Source organism: Coregonus lavaretus, assembly GCF_964263955.1.
Source record: "Coregonus lavaretus genome assembly, chromosome: 3".
In the NCBI taxonomy this organism is placed as follows: Eukaryota; Metazoa; Chordata; class Actinopteri; order Salmoniformes; family Salmonidae; genus Coregonus; species Coregonus lavaretus.
The window spans coordinates 51,358,272-51,380,364 of NC_139990.1; the positions used below are offsets into that span (position 1 = coordinate 51,358,272).

Genomic DNA, 22,093 nt, shown 5'->3' on the forward strand with positions numbered 1-22,093 from the left:
TCAACCAGCTTCACCTGGAATGCTTTTCTAACAGTCTTGAAGGAGTTCCCACATATGCTGAGCACTTGTTGGCTGCTTTTCCTTCACTCTGAGGTCCAACTCATCCCAAACCATCTCAATTGGTTAGGAGGTTGGGTGATTGTGGAGGCCAGGTCATCTGATGCAGCACTCCATCACTCGCCTTCTTGGTAAAATAGCCCTTACACAGCCTGGAGGTGTGTTGGGTCATTGTCCTGTTGAAAAACAAATGATAGTCCCACTAAGCCCAAACCAGATGGGATGGCATATCGCTGCAGAATGCTGTGGTAGCCATGCTGGTTAAGTGTGCCTTGAATTCTAAATAAATCCCAGACAGTGTCACCAGCAAAGTACCCCCACACCATAACACCTCCGTGCTTTACGGTGGAAATACACATGTGGAGATCATCCGCTCACCCACACCGCGTCTCACAAACCCACAGCGGTTGGAACCAAAAATCTCAAATTTGGACCCCAGACCAAAGGACAAATTTCCTCCAGTCTAATATCCATTGCTCGTGTTTCTTGGCCCAACCAAGTCTCTTCTTCTTATTGGTGTCCTTTAGTAGTGGTTTCTTTGCAGCAATTCAACCATGAAGGCCTGATTCACACAGTCTCCTCTGAACAGTTGATGTTGAGATGTGTCTGTTACTTGAACTCTGTGAAGCATTTATTTGGGCAGCAATTTCTGAGGCTGGTAACTCTAATGAACTTATCCTCTGCAGCAGGGGTAACTCTTGGTTTTCCATCCCTGTGGGAGTCCTCATGAGAGCCAGTTTCATCATAGCGCTTGATGGTTTTTGCGACTGCACTTTGAATAAACTTTCATGGTTCTTGACCTTCATGTCTTAAAGTAATGATGAACTGTTGTTTCTCTTTGCTTATTATAGCTGTTCTTGCCATAATATGGACTTGGTCTTTTACCAAATAGGGCTATCTTCTGTAAGAAGGCACACCTGTTAATTGAAATGCATTCCAGGTGACTACCTCATGAAGCTGGTTGAGAGAATGCCAAGAGTGTGCAAAGTTGTCATCAAGGCAAAGGGTGTCTATTTGAAGAATCTCAAATCTCAAATATTTGATTTGTTTAACACTTTTTTGGTTACTACATGATTCCATTTGTGCTATTTCATAGTTTTGATGTCTTCACTATTATTCTACAATGTAGAAAATAGCAAAAATAAAGAAAAACCCTTGAATGAGTAGGTGTGTCCAAACTTTTGACTGGTACTGTATACGGTTGCTTGTGAAAGTATTCAACCCCATTGGCATTTTTCCTATTTTGTTGCCTTACAACCTGGAATTAAAATGGATTTTTGGGGGGTTTGTATCATTTGATTTACAAAACATGCCTACCACTTTGAAGATGCAAAATAATTTTTGGGGTGAAACAAACAACAAATAAGAATATAAGCCACCTTTTGCAGCAATTACAGCTGCAAGTCTCTTGGGGTATGTCTCTATAAACTTGGCACATCTAGCCACTGGGATTTTGGCCCATTCTTCAAGGCAAAACTGCTCCAGCTCCTTCAAGTTGGATGGGTTCCGCTGGTGTACAGCAATCTTTAAGTCATACCACAGATTCTCAATTGGATTGAGGTCTGGGCTTTGACTAGGCCATTCCAAGACATTTAAATGTTTCCCCTTAAACCACTCAAGTGTTGCTTTAGCAGTATGCTTAGGGTCATTGTCCTGCTGGAAGGTGAACCTCCGTCCCAGTCTCAAATCTCTGGAAGACTGAAACAGGTTTCCCTCAAGAATGTCCCTGTATTTAGCGTCATCCATCATTCCTTCAATTCTGACCAGTTTCCCAGTCCCTGCCGATGAAAAACATCCCCACAGCATGATGCTGCCACCACCATGCTTCACTGTGGGGATGGTGTTCTCAGGGTGATGAGAGGTGTTGGGTTTGCGCCAGACATAGCGTTTTCCTTCATGGACAGAAAGCTCAATTTTAGTCTCATCTGACCAGAGTACCTACTTCCATATGTTTGGGGAGTCTCCCACATGCCTTTTGGCGAACACCAAACGTGTTTGCTTATTTTTTTCTTTAAGCAATGGCTTTTTTCTGGCCACTCTTCCGTAAAGCCCAGCTCTGTGGAGTGTACGGCTTAAAGTGGTCCTATGGACAGATACTCCAATCTCCGCTGTGGAGCTTTGCAGCTCCTTCAGGGTTATCTTTTGTCTCTTTGTTGCCTCTCTGATTAATGCACTCCTTGCCTGGTCCTTGAGTTTTGGTGGGCGGCCCTCTCTTGGCAGGTTTGTTGTGGTGCCATATTCTTTCCATTTGTTAATAATGGATTTAATGGTGCTCAGTGGGATGTTCAAAGTTTCTGATAGTTTTTTATAACCCCAAACCTGATCTGTACTTCTCCACAACTTTGTCCCTGACCTGTTTGGAGAGCGCCTTGGTCTTCATGGTGCCGCTTGCTTGGTGGTGCCCCTTGCTTAGTGGTGTTGCAGACTCTGGGGCCTTTCAGAACAGGTGTATATATACTGAGATCATGGGACAGATCATGTGACACTTAGATTGCACACAGGTGGACTTTATTTAACTAATTATGTGACTTCTGAAGGTAATTGGTTGCACCAGATCTTATTTAGGGGCTTCATAGCAAAGAGGGTGAATACATATGCACGCACCACTTTTCCGTTATTTATTTTTTAGAATTTTTTGAAACAAGTTATTTGTTTCATTTCACTTCACCAATTTGGACTATTTTGTGTATGTCCATTACATGAAATCCAAATAAAAATCCATTTAAATTACAGGTTGTAATGCAACAAAATTGGAAAAACGGCAAGAGGGATGAATACTTTTGCAAGGCACTGTATCTTGTCCAGTTGGGGTATATCTCTCATCCTCTGCTGCTCTTCCTCGATCCCCCTCTCTAGTAGTCACCCCTGCATACTCTGTTCGGTTATAGACGCAGAGGGACCCACAAACACACAGCCACACACACAGCCACAGCCACACACACACACAAATATGTTTGTTTTACTATCCTTGTGGGGACCAAATAATTTATTCCCATTCAAAATCCTATTTTCCCTAAACCCTAACCCTATACCTAACCCTAACCTTAACCCTAACACTAACCTTAACCTTAACCTTAACCTTAACCCCAAACCCTAACCCTAACCCTAAACCTAAGCCTAAAATATAATTTTTCCTTGTGGGGACCGGCGAAATGTCCCCACTTGTTCGACTTCTCGTCACCACAAGGATAGTAAAACCAAACACACACAAGTACAAACACATACAGCAGAGTCTCCTATCAACCTCAATGCTATTCTGTCTGCAACACTGGTGCATTATAGGCAACCTGTAAATTATGACCACAGATTTATAGTGAGATCTACCTCTCCACCTGTCCACCTTTCCACCTCTCCACCTCTCCACCTGTCCACCTCTCCACCTGTCCACCTCTCCACCTCTCCACCTCTCCACCTCTGAGCGGCTCAGTCAGTTAGTCAGAGGTTATGGTAATGTACAGTAGCAGTGAGTGATGTATGATGTATTAGTTGGTCTGGCGCTGACAGACAGTGACAGAGAATGACTGTGAGGTTGTTTCCCAGGGACAGGCGCCAGGGGCATGGAAACATGAATGTGAAATAGAGATGCACAGACGGAGAAACTGTTGTTTTTCTCCAAACATGAGGAGTCCACACACACACACACACAGCAGAGCCTGTCTGTCAGGCGCTGTGGGCCAACAGTGTTTAGACGCGAGGAGACGAGGAAGTGTCAGAATAGATACTGAATCTACTCCAACACACACAGACCGTCATCGTAAACACAGATGTTTATCTGCTAGACAAGACACACACGGTGAGTCAGACATAGATGTTTATCGACTAGACATCCAAGGTGAATCAGCCCTCTAAAATACCTGAGGCTGATAAACAACGCACCAAATGGATATAGCGTGTCATCTACATTATAATAGATATGAACATTCATAGGACTCATCCATCCTAATAAAACAAGCAAACTCAAGACTGCAAAATGAAATATTGCAATTTTATATTTATACAATGTAAAATATATATACATCCTATTCAAAACAATACATACATAATTGCTAGTGTATCACAGCCAACCACTCCCAGCCTGGCTGAATATCAGACTGTTCTGGCAGATAAAGCATGAATACAGGAGATGGCTCCCTCATCCTACCGTAGGCCCTGTCTGGCCCCCTCTGTGGGACTAGTGCTTTAATACCTGCATTCATCCACCACTGAACAATCCCTACAGACAGAAACGGGTCATTCCACAGATAAGAGACTTACATGGGGGAACGTAACAGTACAGCATGGAGTAAGTGGCTGAAAATCTTAATTTATTAGCTTTCTTTTGTTGAAATTTAAAACATATCATTTTTGTTTTTTATAGAGAAGATTTCATGAAAAACACTGATATAATGAGGAATTCCTGCAATCAATATCAGAAATATATTTATTCTAAAACTGAAAGGAATTGAAATTAAATAATAATAACAATAATAATAATAATGATCCATTGAAATATTCCAAAAGGAAAAGCTCCATTATGCAGTAAAAGGGAAGCATCTGTCTTATATAAACTCACTGAAAGGTTGGATTTTACAAGGACACTGTAAACATCCTTTTCTGACTCACCAGCGATAGAAATCTGATACCTATAGCTAGATAACTAACTGACAGACCACAGTAGCCACATTCAGATTTGTCAAATTCAGACTGGCTCCATTTCAAAGCAGTATTCCTTTAAGGACTCAATTTGCACATTATCTGTAGGATGACCCAGATACACACACAGCAAGGCTGGCATACACGCCTCCTATTCACACACGTTTGCATAAGCACGCGCGCACACACACATACATAAGCGCACACACACGCATACATACAATACACACATGCATACACAGACCCACATATTGCTGCTGCACTGATGCAAATTCCTGGGAGACATCCACCACACTGCTTCCACCTATCCTATGCTTACAGATCAGTGCAGAGGAAGGGGAGGAAGCCCTAACTAACACACACAGCACTGCAGTGCGATCAGGGGTTGGTCATGAAATCAGTGCCCCAGTTACCTCCATCGTTACCTCCATCTCTGCGGTTGTGATTTGAGGGAGTACAGCTACGACCGGAAGTTACTATTCGTAGCAGGTTAGGAGAGCATTTTAGCTAACCCTAACCCTTCTCCTAACCTTAACCTAAGTCTCCTAACCTGCCACGATAATTATCCTAACCTGCTACGTAAATTCTCCTAACCTGCTACGAAAAAGTCACTTCCGGTCGTAGCTTTACTCCCTCTAGTTAGAACCCATTTTTACAGTGTTGTCATCAAAATGAGACACTAAGGATGCTACCTAGCCTGTCCCCAAAATCAACTCATGGCCTGCCCTAATGCAACAGACAGACAGACAGGTTCCTCACCTCCGGGCAGGTCGGTGGGGCCGCAGCTCTCTCTCTCGGGGTCGATGTCGTCTACCCACAGGGTGCGGGTACACCCCTTCCACAGGCCGTAGTGGGCCGTCTGACATGTCTGGTTGTTGCTCCAGGTCTTGGGCATGGCCAGCTCCACCCAGAACTCTGTCCCCACCCCCAGCACTGTCAGGGTCACACCCACAATGGCCACGAAGAACGCCAGCTTGATCTTCCCCTCCTGGCTGTCACTCATCCTAGGGGTCCGCCTTGGAGCACGCCCCCCTCCCTTCACCCCTGCTAGGCCCCCATGGGCCCCAGCTCCTACCACCCCCATACGGCCATCCTCCTCCGGCTGGACAATATAGTTGGACCACATGGTGACCTCTACCAGAGGCCGAGAGAGGCCGGATGGAGAGAGGAAGGGAGGGAAAGAGGGAAGAGGACGGGAAAGAGGGTGAAGAGAGAGAAGCAGGGAAATAATTGAAGGGAGGTGAACTCAAACCCAAAAAATAAGAAAGGAAGGTTGAAGACAGGAGGAAGGTAGAGAGAGACAGATAACAGCAGTTCAGAGGTTGCTGTGGGGATGAAGAATGGAGAACGGAGAGAACAGGAGGAGGAAAGGGGAGAGAGAGATGGACGGTTCAGTATGGGAGTAGAAAAGATGGGAGAATGGAGTGATGGAGAGAATGGAGGAGGAGAGGACTGGGTGACGAGGAAGGATGGCGTCTAATTGTTCTGGAACACTCCTGAATAAAAACAAGGAAAGAAGAAAAAGAAAAAAAGAAGAAAACGGTTAACAACGACAAAACACTCTGTCCCCATCCATAACAAGAGAGATGATGATTCCCTAAAAAGGGGGATCAAATTCAGGTGGGAAAGAAACTCTTGACTGGGCCAACACTGACCTCTCTGTGGATAAAACTGCCAGTCTGCCTGGAGTACAGATCCTTTGTTGCTGCCTAGTGGTTAGAGCGTTGGGACAGTAACTGAAAGGTCGCTAGTTTGAATCCCTGCACTGACAAAACAATCTGTAAATGTGCCTTTGAGCAAGGCACTTAACATTAAATGCTACAGGGTTGCTGTTGACAATGGCTGGCTGTGACCCCACTCTCTGAAGGTGTCTCAGGGGGAGTTGGGATATGCAAAAAAACACATTTTCAATTCATGTGTGAAATGGTACAAATATAAGCACCCACCAAATCGTTTCTGATTATCAATAAACTGCCAGGATTGGAAATTATTTGTTGCTGTCCTATGCACCAGATAGAGTATGAGCCAGATACAAGCTATTTGAGCAGACTGCTGTCAGGGTCAAGGTGAGAATCAAATCCTCTATTAGGAACTATGTTTGCTCTGGACCAGCCAGCCATAATGGAAAGGCTACTGTTTTCTCCCAGACGCCTGCCAATATCCCAGCCAGGTATCCCTGGGTCAGCCCCTACAGATCCTCGCTGAGCCTGGTGGATAACAGGTTGCTACTAATACCCCTCTGAAAGTAATACTCTGCATTACACTGAGTGTACAAAACATTAGGAACACCTTGCTAATATTGAGTTGCACCCACTTTTGCCCTCTGAACAGCCTCAATTCGTCAGGGCATGGACTCTACCAGGTGTCGAAATGCGTTCCACAGGGATGGTGGGCCATGTTGACTCCAATGCTTCCCGCAGTTGTGTCAAGTTGGCTGGATGTCCTTTGGGTGGTGGACCATTCTTGATACACACGGGAAACTGTGGAGCGTGAAAAACCCAGCAAAGGTGTAGTTCTTGACTCAAACCGGTGCGCCAGGCACCTACTACCATACCCCGCTCAAATGCACACATACACAATCCATGTCTCAATTGTCTCAAGGCTTAAACCTGTCTCATCCCCTTCATCTACACTGATTGAAGTGGATTTAACAAGTGACATCAATAAGGGATCATAGCTTTCACCTGGATTCACCTGGTCAGTCTATTTCAATGAAAGAACAGGTGTTCTTAATGTTTTGTACACTCGGTGTACATGTATCATGTATACCCGCAGATACCATGAATCTTTTGCCCATGTGTGTGTGTGTGTGCGTGCGTGTGTGTGTGTGCGTGTGTGTGTGTCCTAGCTCTCTGTATAGTTTCTGTTGTTCCAAACACATCTAGGAGGAGATGAGGGAGAGGAGCTTAGTGGTGAAGATTAAACAGAGTGAGTGACAGGACACCAAGGGGTGTGTGTGTGAGTGTGTGTGTGTGTGTGTGTGTGTGTGTGTGTGTGTGTGTGTGTGTGTGTGTGTGTCTGACAGACCACAGACTGTGGAAATTAATGCCAAGCGCTGACAGTGGTGGTGGACAGGTTGAGTGTCCCAGGAATAGGTCCCACATCAGGGGACAGGGCAGTGGAGTGAGTGATTGTCCCAGGCATAGGTCCCACATCAGGGGACAGGGCAGTGGAGTGAGTGAGTGTCCCAGGCATAGGTCCCAGGTTGTGGCACAGCCAGTCAGACAGCAGGTGAAAATAAAAGAGAAATACTTGATCCATTGAGTAGGTTCTCTACTATCAAACTGCGATCCTAAATCAACCCATTGCCCCTACCCTTTACGCACGTAAGTAAAACTGATGAAAAGTCCTCCTAGCCTATAAGAGGGTAAGTTGGTATATTGCTAATACATACAATCCTCTAACATCTACACAAGTGCCTGAGGGGTTAGGGGCAAGGGTTGAGTTGGGGCAGTGGGCATTCAAGGATGGGAGATAGCAGTTCAGTTTAAGCGTGTGAGTTTGTAAGTTGCTTTGGATGAAAGTGTCCATTGAGTGACCATCTAGATGTGATAGCACTGTGGGGCAGGAGTGTGGATACTCTGTGTAGCAGTGGAGGCTGGTGAGAGGAGCTATAGGAGGACGGGCTCATTGTAATGGCTGGAATGGAATTAAAGGAGCGGAGTCAAACGTTGTTTCCATATATTTGATACCGTTCCATTTATTCCATTCCAGCCATTACAATGAGCCTGTCCTCCTATAGCTCCTCCCACCAGCCTCCATTGCTGTGTATTAATCCAGTAGGTGTGTACTCTGCTATCAATCTATAGCTCCAAGCCAAACTCAAAAGGCTGAATACTCTCTGCCCTTTTTAAAATGGTGGACTGAGACGTCCTTCTGACAGACCTGGCAACCACAGTGGAAGGGATCACTTACTGTCTGTCAAATAGCATCATGGTACGGCCCACAGAACCAAAATAAAGAGAAATTTATATCAGATATTTCCAATGGCTAGACCAAAACTTCTCTTGCACATTGAGTAACCTATAGCTTATATCTATAACATAAGACATATCACTGAATCTAATGGAAACTAACAAGAGTAGCTGCTGATAGTTGAATTAGGAGCTGTAGAATTACACACACCTCACATGGATGGATATTCCATTACATCATGCACTGCTAAGCTAAATTATCTAACGTCATTGGCAGATCATTTTGCTTATTTTAATAAAACAATTAAATATCTCGAAAATATATCTTCAAATAAGATACATTACTTATATTTAGCCTTTTTTAGGTTAAAAGAAGCCAAATATCTGCCAATGACGTAATATATTTTAGCTTGGTAAGACAAGAAACACTAATTTTAAGTGAATCATCACTCAAGATAAGATATTTAGGCTTGCTTAGATGTCACTTTTTGCTGTGCAATGTCCATGTCCATGACACAGCAAACTGTTCCACAAATCAGATCAAACCTAATCGTTTGTAGACAACCATCAAAACTAAGTTCGACTGCAGAAATGTTTCCTTTCAAAAGAATCTGTCCATTACTTGTTGAGCAGTAGAACTAAAACGGCAGACTCTAACTGGTCACACATGTTAGGAGAAAACATATCTGTTTGTGAAAATCAGCAACATTCTCTCCTACTTAACCACCATTACTGCAACCAGCACAACATGCAGCTATAAGCACGATCTAAAGCACAGCACCAATAACAACCATGAGAAAAGTAAGTCTGACCTGTTTGGGCTATGTTGTTCACTTCAGATGGAAAGAAGCTTGAAACTTAATAGAGAGGGGAAAGTTGGGAGTGTTGGCGAGGGAGTGTGTGAGAGGGAGGGAGAGAGAGGGGGGGGGGGGGGTAGAGAGAGGGAGAGAGAGAGAGAGAGACAGAGAGAGAGGGGTAGAGAGAGGGAGAGAGAGAGAGAGAGACAGAGAGAGAGAGAGAGAGAGAGAGAGAGAGAGAGAGAGAGAGAGAGAGAGAGACACGTTTACACCTGGTGCTAACATGGGACCTTTGTCCTGATTGTCTACTTTCTGATTGCGCCCACATTTCCAGATTTCCTGGTCACTCCCTGTATGCAAATTAACTGAGAGATATTCTTTCAAAATCAAATGGTGGCACCTGTCAATGATTTTAGAAGGTGGGGTAATGATGATTTAAATGGTTTCTCTGTCCAGATCTGTCTACAATTGTAAGATATCCAGACACAATGCATGCTTGACTACCTCCGGGGGGTGGTCAGAAAGATCTGATCACAATCAGATTGCAATGCGTCTTTTAATTGTCTACACCTGTCTAAAAATGTGGGCACAATCAGAATGTGGACAATATCAGGACAAAGGATGCATGTTGTTAAAACCAGGTATAAATGGGGCTAAAGAGAGAGAGAGATAGTCAGTGTGTGTTAAGGGGTTGGGGTAAGTAAAGGATATGGAAAGAGTAAGAGGAGGGACTGCTGGGTAGGTTGGTTCTGTAGTTGATTAACTCTGTCTACTGGCCTCTGCCCCTCATAATGTGTGTTTGTGTGTATCCGGGTGCATGTTCAAACTCAACACTACATTTGTTTGAAATCTTTATGGTTTTGTCACAAAACCATAAAGATATCAAACTAATGTAGCGTTGAGTGTGAACATGCACCCGGATAAAAACCTTTGTGCAAAGGCATTGCTATGAGTGGTCTTCCGCAATGACGACAGGCGACGTTTGTGTGGGTAAAAACAGTAGTATCTGTGTCAGTCTAGCCGTGTGTCCATGCATGTGTCCGTTCGTGTCTGTGCGTGTGTGTGTGTATGTGTGCGTGCGTGCGTGCGTGTGTGTGTGTGTGTGTGTGTGAGTGTGTGTGCGAGTGCGTGTGTGTCTATTTTAGAAAGCCACCTGTTAATGACATTAAGTGGTGGCAAAGGAGGGGCCTCTGTTTATATGAGTGGAGGCCAGGACAACACTTCACAGCAATCCATAACACACTGTTAATCAGAGAGAGAGAAGAGAGGGAGAGAGAGAGCGAGAGAGAGAGGGCGAGAGAGAGAGGGCGAGAGAGAGAGAGAGAGGGAGCGAGAGAGAGAGAGAGAGAAAGAGAGACAGAGAGAGAGACAGAGAGAGAGAGAGTCAGAGCAGACAGAGAGGGATTAGGGAAAATGACAGAAGGAAAGAAAGGGAGCGTGACACAAACTGCAACTAACAGAATGACAGACAGAAACACACTGGAAAGAGAGCGCTACAGAGGAAAATAAGTGGTGGAAAGGTGTGGGAAAATAAGTTGGTTGTAGAAAAAGAGAGTGTGTTGGAGAAACACAACTACCTTTCATACACTTTGATTTCCCGTAGAGCAGAAGAACCATAGTCGTTGTTCTAAAGCAGAGTGGAACCCCATTCAACATTCTAAAGAATATTATAACCATAATCACTATTCTAATGCACAGTCAGAACCCCAGTCAGTGTTCTATAGTACAGAACATCCCGTTAGAGAAGCAGAGTGTAGACAGAGGTCCAGCCTGGTCTCATGGAAGCTTTCCTCATGACCCAGCTCCTGCTCTGCTGTATTGCTCACAGTTTGGGTTACACATGACACGTGAGAGAGAGAGAGAGAGAGAGAGAGAGAGAGAGAGAGAGAGATGAAGGTAGGGAGAGAGAGAGAAAGAGAGAGTAGCGACACCGAGAGGGAAAGCTAATTGAGGTAGAGAGAGGGAGCGAGAGATCGAGTGGCAGAGAGTCACGGGGAATTCAGCGAATGAGGTATGGGGCTGACAGGAATACCCCCCCCCCCATCTCAGTTCCCAACCACTTCCTGGGATTGCAGCATATCAACACGCTTGTTCTGTAGGTGGTGATTATTTTCAGAAATGGGACAATACGGTGGACGTATCGGCTTGATGAATAGCCAGGGAACGTCCATTCAACTGGATTAATTTTCCTAGCACCTGGGGTGGGTGGGCAAGGGTCCAGAAACACGCAGGGCATGGGGGATGGGGGGGGGTCAGATTTGCCATTGAAATGCATTGAATTAATGTGGTATCAATCATAAAAAGGTGGCCTACAGTATTTAATATTGCCTCTGCAAATTAGCTGCCCTGTCAAAATATAATTATACTTGTGTGCTTTATTTCTTAACTTTTTTCTGGTTGCTCTAGAGTGGACTCTGGTACCGTGCCTCACTGTCCCCGCTGTATGGCTTTACCTCACCTCCTCCCTCATATGGTCTGATAGGAAGACAGTGTTTATCCACAGATAATCTCTGGTCTTTAATAATACACTGTATGCTGATGTGAACAGCCTCATACTCTCATTTACACATCACTCAAAGTCCTCCTGTAACCACCGGAGTGATGCTCACACTCACGCTCACACACACAAACACACTCACGCACACGCATACACACTCATGCAAGCACGCACACCAAAACGCACACGCGCACACACACCGTAACGCACACACACTGCATGATGTCATCTAGAAGATATGCTATAGGTGAACTAAGGACTGCATAGAAGAGAAAGAAAAGACTACGTGTTTATTTGATCTACTGCTCTGTAATGTCATGACAAGAGAAATCTAAACCTTAAACCTATGCATTTACAAATTGTGCTCTGCTTTCACACACAGCCTCCATCCCCTGGTGTAGTGTTTAGTGTTGCTCTCTCCCTGTGCTAGCGCAGCGTTCCATCTTTCTGAATGAAGATCAGTGGGGAGGCGTGGTATGGAATGACAATGACAAGCGCCAGTGGATTAGACTTCCCACTAGAGGGCAGCAGTGCATGGATCTACTACTGCAGCACCAGACCTGTCTACGGCTGGGCTACTGGGGAAAGATCTCAATTGCATACTCCTCGCGTCCTCTCTCATCTCCTTCTCAAAACCTATTGGAGGAGGTCAGAGGGGCGGGACCTCTGGCTTTCTCATCCAATGGGTTTTGAGGAGGAGAAGAGGAGAGGATGCGAGGAGCATGCAATTGAGATCTTCCCTGGGTCTCTATCCTGATTTCCATTGGAGTAGGATGAAGTTGATCCTATACACCGATCTAAGGCCAGTCTTGTTTTCCCTCTTGGGATTGGATTAGGGGTGGGTAAACTGATTTTAGATGATGTGCTTTCTGGCAACATCTACCTGCCTGGTCTGGAGGGATTGCACCATATTGCTGGCCTTCCTCAGTGGAGTGCAACATTGCAGAGATGGGATATATAGACACGGTTCATTATTCCCATGACAGTGTCATGTCTGTGCTGCACTATACATTTCTGTAGCTGTTCCCTCCTGAATAAGCCCCAGGTGAGTATAGAGGGAGTACTGAAGGCTGCAGTGTCAACCTGTTTTCATGCCACTTAGGCAAGCCACTAACCATGAATACTGCTGACCAGTCAGCTGAGGTTTATGTGTACTGTGGTTCTGAACCTGTCACCTTGACATTTCAATGAAAAAAAACTGTCCCGTGTGGCTCAGTTGGTAGAGCAAGGCGCTTACAATGCCAGGGTTGTGGGTTTCATTCCCATTGGGGACCAGTATGAAAATGTATGCACTCACTACTGTAAGTTGTGGCTAAGAGCATTTGCTAAATGACTTAAATGTAAATATACAAGCCCAGTCTATTTGCACTGTTAGTCAACTCCTGCTTTTCAGTGTGTATAACCAGAAACCCCAAGAGCAACATAAATCCAGTTTAAAACTTTTGAAAATTAGAAACTAATGAAAGATCCACACTTGTTATAAACTACATGTGGTTTTAGCCATTTTTAATTCCATTAATTCACTTAAGAAATCACATTTTCCCAAAAAAATTAAGTTGAAATTAAATGACATGGTAACATTTAAAAAGCAAATTTCAGGAAGGGCGGAAGTCACATTTCACTGGTACTGCCCAACTCTAGGTCTGAACCGAAAGCATCATGGGAAACTCCCTCTCAAACCCATAGTGTAACCGGTGGTCCTTGGAGTAGTAATGACAAAGGTTGCAGGAGAGATGAGGAAGAAGTGAGACCATATATACACTTGAGGGGACAACCTTTTGAAGACTATGAACATCTTTGTTGAACATTCCAATTGAATAGAACCCTTGAGAACCTGTCCAAAAGACTGCACTCCCCTTCAGTTAAAAAAGAATTTGTTTCACATCTCCATCTCATCCTTTGTGACAACAGACCCATTCCTTAACTAAACAGACAAGGTGTACAATCACACAATAGTACCAGACTTTATGTTCCTAAAAGCCTGATAACTTGGCCACAGTAAATACTGCATTCTATTTGTGGGCAGTAGAACAGGAGCCATTGGTATTAGTCTTTATACCTTTATTTTGTCTGCTGAGGTGAGACGTTACACAAACGCTACCCGGGCCAAAGAGAGATTTCTGTATGAGCGGTCCAATATTCTATAGGTAGGTTTGAAACAGGAAGCAAAAAAGAATAACAAAAACAAACTCATATTCCAGACAAAGCAATACAATAGTAACTTGAATATAGACTACAATCTCAAATCAGTGTTACCTGAAAATACCAAAGCCATGAAATGACTCCATGTATAGACAAACTTGCTAAGCACAGACATGGAGTACTCCATATATTCTATTCTCTAATGTGACATGAAAAATAACATTAAAGCTTTTAATCAGAATCAGATTAAGCCCTACTCAACACCAATCCTATATTTACCACTCACAATTCAGAAATAACAATTCAGAACTTCAAAAGCCTATCTTTTCTCACTCACTGCCTTTCCCCTCTCCCAGTCCCTCTCTTATGGGTAAGGGTGTAGGGACAGAATTATTTTGCCTGCTAAAAATGGTGATGGATAAATTTACACTAGATGAAAGGTTTCAATCCCAAAAATAAAAAATACAACAAAGAGACAGGCAGTTTTCTAAATGTACGGTACTCAAACTCTGGCCCTGGTGACTAAATACAAGGTGTGTGACAGTGTAAATATACAGTATTGGAACCACAACAGCTGATATTCCGATAAATTAGTCCAATATGACATTGGAGTTGGTTTGGTTATGTATGGTTACAGCTTCTCCCCCTCTCTCTACACACACACAGGGTGAGGGAGAGAGGGATGGGTTTAGGCTGATGTACATGAAAGAAAATAAACATGAGGAAATGTAAAGGTTAAAATCTGAGAAGAAAGAAAAATCCCAAAACGAGGCCATTCCTGTCAATAGCTTTCCATCCTATCCTGTCAATAGCTTTCCATTATATCCTGTCAATAGCTTTCCATCCTATCCTGTCAATAGCTTTCCCATCTTCTCTAACACATCCTCCTTTCCTTCCCCCTTTTCTCAACAAGAATCTGATCATGTTATCTACATTGGTTGGTCAAATCAAAAATGTCACCACCCCCTGCTCCTCCTCCCCCAATGAAATGATGAATACTCCTCTATCCATCCACCACTCTTATAAAGTAGACCAGTCCACTTCCCCCTCTCCTCTGCTCACCTTCCTAAAGTACTTAAAACGGGCTCCCACCATTTAAATACAAACCATAAGGTGTGGCAAGTTCCACCCCCCCCCCCCGCCAGAATGACCCCATCCCTTCCTCACAAAGTATAAAAATCATTTACCCCTGACCTGTTACGACACACAATTCGCAAAAATCTTTTAACCCCCCCCCCTCCCTCCCATGACCCTCTTGGTTTTCGTCAGAATACAAACCTTTCTCCATCTCTCCCTTCTTTTGCCCAATACCAAATGGATCCCTAGCCCCTACCCCCGGGTATTTCTCTTAGCTCCACCTGGCCTTCTGATGGACTAGGTGAAACATTATGTCGCTCACACCTTTTCAGGTCAAAACAAGTGCCTAGGTGGTGGGGGGTTAAGGGTCGATTTGAAATAGGGCAATCCACCCCCCTCGCTCTCTTCATCTGTCGTCATCCTCTACCAGAAGTCTCGGCGGTGGTAGGCGTCAGGGTCGCAGTATTTAGTCACCACCACCCGGTTGGCAAACTTCCTGCCCGTCAGACCCTGCATTGCCTTCTGGGAGTCAAACACCGACATGAACTCCACAAAGATCTATAGGACAGAGAGATGGAGAGAGGGATAGAGATGAAATGTAAGGAGTGTCAACAGAGATTATTCAAAAAGGCATAGTCATAAAGCTGAAGACAGACAGTAGCCTCTCTCTCACCTTGCCAGTGCCGGGGACCTCCAGCCCATCCACAGGTCTGGGGATCTCGATGCTCTTCACCTGGCCGTACTTGCTGCACTCGTCCCTCACATCCTCCACGATCTCCTCGTACTCCTCTTCATCCACCAGCTCCTCCACAGCCACCATGTTCATCAGACACAGCACCTCTGTGGGCAGGCCGGCCATCTGGGTCATTGAGCTGTTCATCAGGCCCGGCACCTGCAGCGTCACCGGGGTCTGGTTTATACTCGTCTGGAGGGGGAGAGAGGAGGGTTGGAGTAGTGTTGATGTATCAAATCAAATTGTATTTGTCACATGCGCCGAATACAACAGGTGTAGACCTTACCGTGAAATTCTTACTTACAAGACCTTAACCAACAATACAGTTCAAGAAATAGAGTTAAGAAAATATTTACTAAATAAACTAAAGTAAAAAATATATATAAAAAGTAACACAATAAAATAACGAGGCTATATACAGGGGTTACCGAGTCAATGTGCGGGGGTACAGGTTAGTCGAGGTAATTTGTACATGTAGGTAGGGGTAAAGTGACTATGCATAGATAAAAAACAGTGAGTAGCAGCAGTGTAAATAGTCTGGGTGGCCATTTGATTAATTGTTCAGCAGTCTTATGGCTTGGGGGTAGAAGCTGTTAAGGAGCCGTTTGGATCTAGACTTGGCACTCTGGTACCGCTTGCCGTGCGGTAGCAGAGAGAACAGTATGACTTGGGTGACTGGAGTCTTTGACAATTTTTGGGCCTTCCTCTGATACAGAACATGCCTTGAGGGATTGGAAAAGTAGAACAGACACAGCACTGGTCGCCCCAAGGGCACAACATATGCTCCCCCTCGTCTCTCTCTGCTCTATACAAGATCCTCTACCCCCTCTGCACAAGATCCTCTACCCCCTCTGCACAAGATCCTCTACCCCCTCTGCACAAGATCCTCTACCCCCTCTGCACAATATCCTCTACCCCGTCTTACCAGAGTGGCGTTCTTGGATCCCACGCTGGCCCTCTGCACCAGGAGTTTTTTATCTCCCAGCTGCATGCCGTTGAGTCCTGCTATGGCCTGTGGGGACAGGGCATCTCCAAGTGGTTAATACAGCTGTCAATCATCAGCAGGGACAACCCCCAGGGTCTATGCACTTCTACACATTTCAAACTGAAATTCCCCTTTCAAGAACACAATCAAAAGCTGAATTTACTTTCTACAGATGGTCATTTTCAAAGGTTTTATTAATGTTTTACTGCAATTCAGTTCAATCATAACAGATTACCCTGAAATATTGGGAGTGTAACCATATGACATCATTTTGGCAAGAGTTATGTGTCTTGCTGTGGGGGCTAAAGTATTACATGTGAAACACATAATACATTTTATTAATAATACCTCAAGCTGAGGAGCAATATAGTTCCCCTTTAATAACATTAAGAATCTTGAGTTATGCTCCTTCATTTACATTTTTATTGATACGCGAGTAATCAAAAATGTGAAGAGATATTGTAAAAATTTGAACAAATCCAAAACCATTACATGGTGTGTGAAGAAGTAAAAATGAATGGGTTGCTTAGCTACCTGATTCTCCATGGTGACCTGGTCGTTCAGGTTGACGTCCACATATTCACAGAACGCATAACCCTTAGACAAACCTGTGGCGCTATCCTTGACCAAATTAAAAGCCTTGAGAGGCCCAAACGATGTCAGGAGCTCCTTGACCTGGAGAACACAGGGAGAGAAGGGGTGAGATTACCATAGAGACCAGAGGGGAAAAGATGAAGGGACAGGGGAAAGGGGACAACAGTCAGACGAGGGAGGAGACATTGTTGGACACTTAACATCTCAGACTATTAGATGTCTTTCAAGCTGTCTGGCTTCCATCAACAGTGTTACTCCAGTACACTGCTAACCGCGTCCAGCATTGACTAGGCATGTGAAGAAACAGGAGGTTTCCACTGGGCCAGACTGGGACGTCAAGGGAGGTGAGCAGCCAGCCAGCACGCCCCAATATGGCCCAGTAGGTGGCTCCAGGTGGCCTGGTTAGAAGGCTAAGCTGGTTACGGTTAGCTCACTGACCTGGTCGTCATTCAGGTAGTTGGGCAGGCCCCCGATGAACAGCTTGTGGGCTGAGTCAGGCACCACTGTGGACACCACACCTACACAGAGAGAAGTTATTTAAAGTCAGCCAAACTTTGATATAAACAGCCTTCATCCAGACAGGATATAAATGTCTGATCCTATAGAGGGGTGAAGAGGTCAAATAGGCCAGACTAAGAAGGGTTTAAAGATGGACTAAATAGAGTGAAGTAGCCAGCCAGAGATGTTTGGAGAGACAGACAGGCGGACAGACCAGGCACGTAGACGCTGGGGTTCTCGCTCATGCCGGGCAGGGGCTGGTAGTCATGGGGACGACGGATCTTCAGACTCTGTCCCTGGAAGATGATACCGTCGAACGCCATGGCCTGGGTTGTCTCATCCACTGAGCGGAACTATGGGACGACAAACACACACCAGGTTTTAGAAAGGTAGAGGGTTATCTTTCACCTGTCAGATTATTTCATACAGCTCAGATAAAAGGAAAATAGGTCATTTTGGACTATTGAGGAAGGCCATATTTATTCTCCAGTATTGAGTATTGTCAAGTGGGTGTTGAGACCCACCTCGAGGAAGGCAAAGTTCTTGTCCTGGTTGATCTGCACAGCAAGAACAGGGTTTCCTGGAGCCTGAGTGAGACCGCCCAGACGCATCTGAGCGTTGAAGAAATCCATCATGGACTCCTACACAGGGAGAGACATTAAGGCAATACTCTGGAAAAGACTCACTCCAACAACTACTCACTCTCTGATCCCCCTGAGCTTGAAATACTAGTTGATAGAATCAGATGGCCCAGCCCCTATCCTTAAGCTAGAATCCTTAATTTTTCTAGGCACACTGGTCCTCCTAAATTAAAATTCCAGTTCGCACAGCTACATATTTAGGCGCATATGTGAGTAAAATGGTGGCACTGTAGAGCCCTGTTAACCTGTATCTGTGGTTTGGGACAACATCTACCTACTCCATCTCTCTGATCTCCGGCCCTACATCCATCCAGGAGCTAACTGACCTCTGTGATGCCGAAGGGGATGTTCCCCACGTAGAGCCGACGGGCTTGTCTGGTCATCTGGCTTCCCACCACAGGGACAGGAGTGGGGGTCACGGCCAGGCCGTCTGGGGTCATGGTGGGCAGCAGGGCCGTGGCTGGGATCTGACCCGCAGCTTGAGGAGAAGTCACACGTTTAAAACACAACATTCATACAGCTTCCACAACAAGACAGTATTAGTAAGAACTCAGTTAAATATGAGGGCAAACGAGGGCCAAATAGTTTAATAGAGTAGATGAAAATAGAGAGAGGAGAGCGAACAAGGGAGAGAGGAAGAGGATGATGAAGTGAGGCCTCTTACCCTGCATGGCTTTGTACTGCATCACACTGATGTGTTCAAAGCCAGGAGGAGGGACGTCCCAGTACTTCTTCACTTTGTTCTTCTTCTTGGTTTCACGGTGCGGGGAACGACTGATGGAGAGAACACAGGACAGGAGGAGTGAGGACAGAAAGACCAACAAAGGAGTGCAGGGGGAAACAGAGATAGAAGTCATTACTTCTGATGTCCTGTGAGTCAAGCCCTAAAAAGACGTTTAGGCCTTTAGAGAAACCTACAGCTTCTCTTTAACCCGTCTATGACAAACCCCAGGTTTACACTTCTGAATCGATGTCTTAAATTAACTATAACTTTTACAAATACAAGTGATTTAAAATTACATACTACTTTCAAATGACATTAATAGTGGATGATGTCACAGAGCCATACAAATCTATCCCATTATTACAGAGTTGACCCTACAGTTTTGTTTTTCTCTCTCAATAGAAACCCCTTACCAAAACCTTCCCACACAATGGTATACACAGAATATAATACGCTGCCGTAAACATGAGTGGATAGTACACAATCAGAGGAAGGATCATTAGCTAGAGTGACTGGAGTGATATTGTAATAATGCAGAAACAATCTGTGTTAGTTTGCTGTATTACCTTACAGCAATCTCTTGGGGTTGTTGTTGGGATGGTGAGCTGAAATGACATTGGAAGGAGTTCACATTTCATTTCACTCCAACCCTGGTCACAGGTAGTTCCACTGCAGGAAGTGGAACTAGAGTGCAATTCGAAATTAGCCCCAAGCCACTGTTTGTATGAACTTCACATAGATCCTAAAGGATTGAATAGGTATAAGCAATATGGCCTTCTGCTGGAGCTATCACCACATCCACTCCTTTCAGATCTACTAGTAGGGCCTAGGGATAGGGGCTAGGGGCCGATTTGGAATTAGGCACCTATACTTCTACAGAACACTGAGGTCTAGTAAGTGCACGCTATGGCTCTTTCCACTAAAACAAATGCATCCTAAAACAACTTCAGGGTCCAGGTGTAGAATGTTCAACATGTGTGAACACTGTTAGATGTGGGTCTTCCTCCACAATGTTGCATCTCACTGTCAGGACAATAGGAAGGCTACCTCAGAGGAATAATGCTGTGCTTGTGAGAGCTTTCTATTTCACATTTAAACTTTTTGCGAGGTACAGTGATTTTGCGAGGTAGAGTCAGTGTTGCATGGGTTGCTTATTTTCCAAGTGTGCTGATACTGTTCACTCATCAGGTGTGCAGATAGTCCTACTTTAACCAGTATGTAGTACCTGCACATACTAGGTCTCTTACACGCCTGAGAGCGTGCAGTAAGACAATGCTGTAGTTACCTGCGTCTTGGTCTGCGCTCCTTGCTGTCTCCACGGCGATCCCTGCTGCGTCTGTCCTTGTCTCTGCTCCTCCTCTTCCTCTCTCTGCTGCGGCTGCGAGAGGGGGAGCGACGGTGGTGGCGGTTCTCCTTGTCCTTCTCCGCTGGAGGAAGGGAATGAAAAGGGAAGGACCGGTGAAACAGGAAGAGGGAGGAGAGAAAAACAGAGGAGGGAGGAGAGAAAGGGGAAGAAAAAACAGAGGGGGGGTTGAGTTAAAATAATATAGCTATGCCATTAAGCAGACGCTTTTATCCAAAGCGACTTACAGTCATGCGTGCATACATTTTACGTACGGGTGTTCCCGGGAATCGAGCGCACTATCCTGGCGCCATGCTCTACCAACTGAGCTACAGATGATCATAGAGATGGGGAGGAGAGAAGATAGCACAGGGGGCAAGAGGATGGATAACGTGTTTACTTTCATAGGATATAGCTACTGTATGGCCAAGAGATTTTAACTTTTCAATGATTCATATTGTAACTGGCAACTTCAACATATACAGAGCTGTAAAACGTTAGCTGGCTCACAACAGGGCCTGTTAGTGACAGAAATAACGTTACTTATAAACAATGGGTTAGCTAGTTATAGCCACATCTGCCATACGAATGTGCCTGGGACGACAACTGCGACAGTGTGGGCTCTAGCAGCTACTACTAGCAAATTAGCCAGCTTGTGTTGTGATGATATGCGATTGCTAACTAGCTAGTTTAGAACCTGGTTATAAAACATAAGTGATTAACTAGCTAGCTTACCTTGTTTGTTTTCAGACAATTGTCTCTCGAATTCGTCGAAATCCGACATTGCGGTTTCTTATTTGACTGTAAAATGGACGGGAATGCGGCGCGGTCGCTAGCGAAAAAGTGCACAGCACACTTAGTTAAGTGCTAACTAACTACACACCACCAATGCAACGGTTTAGAAATATCAAAATAAACCACACTTAAACATAAACAACTCCAGGTGAGTTATAAATATGTGGTTCTAGTTTACACTAAGAACAGACAATAACATTGACGAAGAAAACGTGCTATATTGTGCTAGCTAGTTAGATAAAGCAAAGTCCAGGCTGGGGCCTGTTCTTGAAGGAGTCGTGGTAGCGAGCTAATGCTAGCAAGTCGAGTGAATAAGGATATGCTAGTACAATTGCACATCCAATGTTATGCCGTTCGTCCTGTTGATGTTGTAAGAGTGTTTTGAGTCGTCCCAATATATTTTTTGCAATTAAATGTATACAAGGAGAAAATACGGGATATGTTCGTTATGCCCGCTTTTTGCGTTCCGTCTCCCAGGCACCCCGTGACACCGGAAGTTGATATACACCTTTAACTTTTAGCGCCCCCTTTGGCCTGTTATTCAACCTGCAAAACATGTAGACAGTATATTCTCTTTGCCCTAGCACCAAACAATAAGTTCTTACAAAATGCATGCTATTTTCTAACATTTGACATTATATTATGTATTGGATACGTGAAAGCTA

General features: G+C 44.7%; 2 protein-coding genes across 5 annotated transcripts in view; both read right to left on the bottom strand.

Moving 5' to 3' along the window:
- The window catches only part of cacng6b (calcium channel, voltage-dependent, gamma subunit 6b), a 12,101-nt gene extending 2,590 nt beyond the window's left edge, over positions 1-9,511 (bottom strand). The window contains exons 1-2 of the mRNA XM_084157812.1: positions 9,416-9,511; positions 5,449-6,185 (exon numbers count right to left, since the gene is read on the bottom strand). Of these exons, the coding sequence (XP_084013938.1) occupies positions 5,449-5,815 (367 nt within the window). The 5' untranslated portion in view covers positions 5,816-6,185; positions 9,416-9,511. The remainder of the gene's footprint in view (positions 1-5,448; positions 6,186-9,415) is intronic.
- A 3,875-nt stretch (positions 9,512-13,386) lies between these two features.
- Positions 13,387-21,932, bottom strand: LOC311117690 (splicing factor U2AF 65 kDa subunit-like). Of its 4 annotated transcripts, XM_084157552.1 has the most exons (13): positions 21,369-21,932; positions 20,909-20,962; positions 20,577-20,718; positions 19,858-19,896; positions 19,232-19,341; positions 18,894-19,045; positions 18,451-18,567; positions 18,141-18,279; positions 17,867-17,946; positions 17,369-17,509; positions 16,775-16,861; positions 15,790-16,041; positions 13,387-15,674 (listed from the first exon to the last, which is right to left on the bottom strand). In XM_084157552.1, the coding sequence occupies exons 1-13, from the start codon at positions 21,415-21,417 to the stop codon at positions 15,540-15,542; spliced, it is 1,497 nt and encodes a 498-aa protein (XP_084013678.1). In that variant the 5' UTR covers positions 21,418-21,932; the 3' UTR covers positions 13,387-15,539. The 4 variants fall into 4 exon arrangements, with proteins under 4 accessions (XP_084013678.1, XP_084013680.1, XP_084013679.1 ...); XM_084157554.1 differs by lacking the exon at positions 20,909-20,962 and having other exon boundaries at positions 21,369-21,921; XM_084157553.1 differs by lacking the exon at positions 19,858-19,896 and having other exon boundaries at positions 21,369-21,503.
- Positions 21,933-22,093: the final 161 nt, after the last annotated feature.

Coding starts and splice junctions, on each gene's coding strand:
- LOC311117690 (XM_084157552.1), bottom strand. CDS start 21,417: ATGTCGGATTTCGACGAATTCGAGAGACAATTGTCTGAAAACAAACAA. Junction 20,719..20,908: donor CTCGATTCCCGGGAACACCC/GTACGTAAAATG, acceptor CCCTTCCTCCAG/CGGAGAAGGACAAGGAGAAC. Junction 17,510..17,866: donor ACTACCTGAATGACGACCAG/GTCAGTGAGCTA, acceptor TGTGTTCTCCAG/GTCAAGGAGCTCCTGACATC.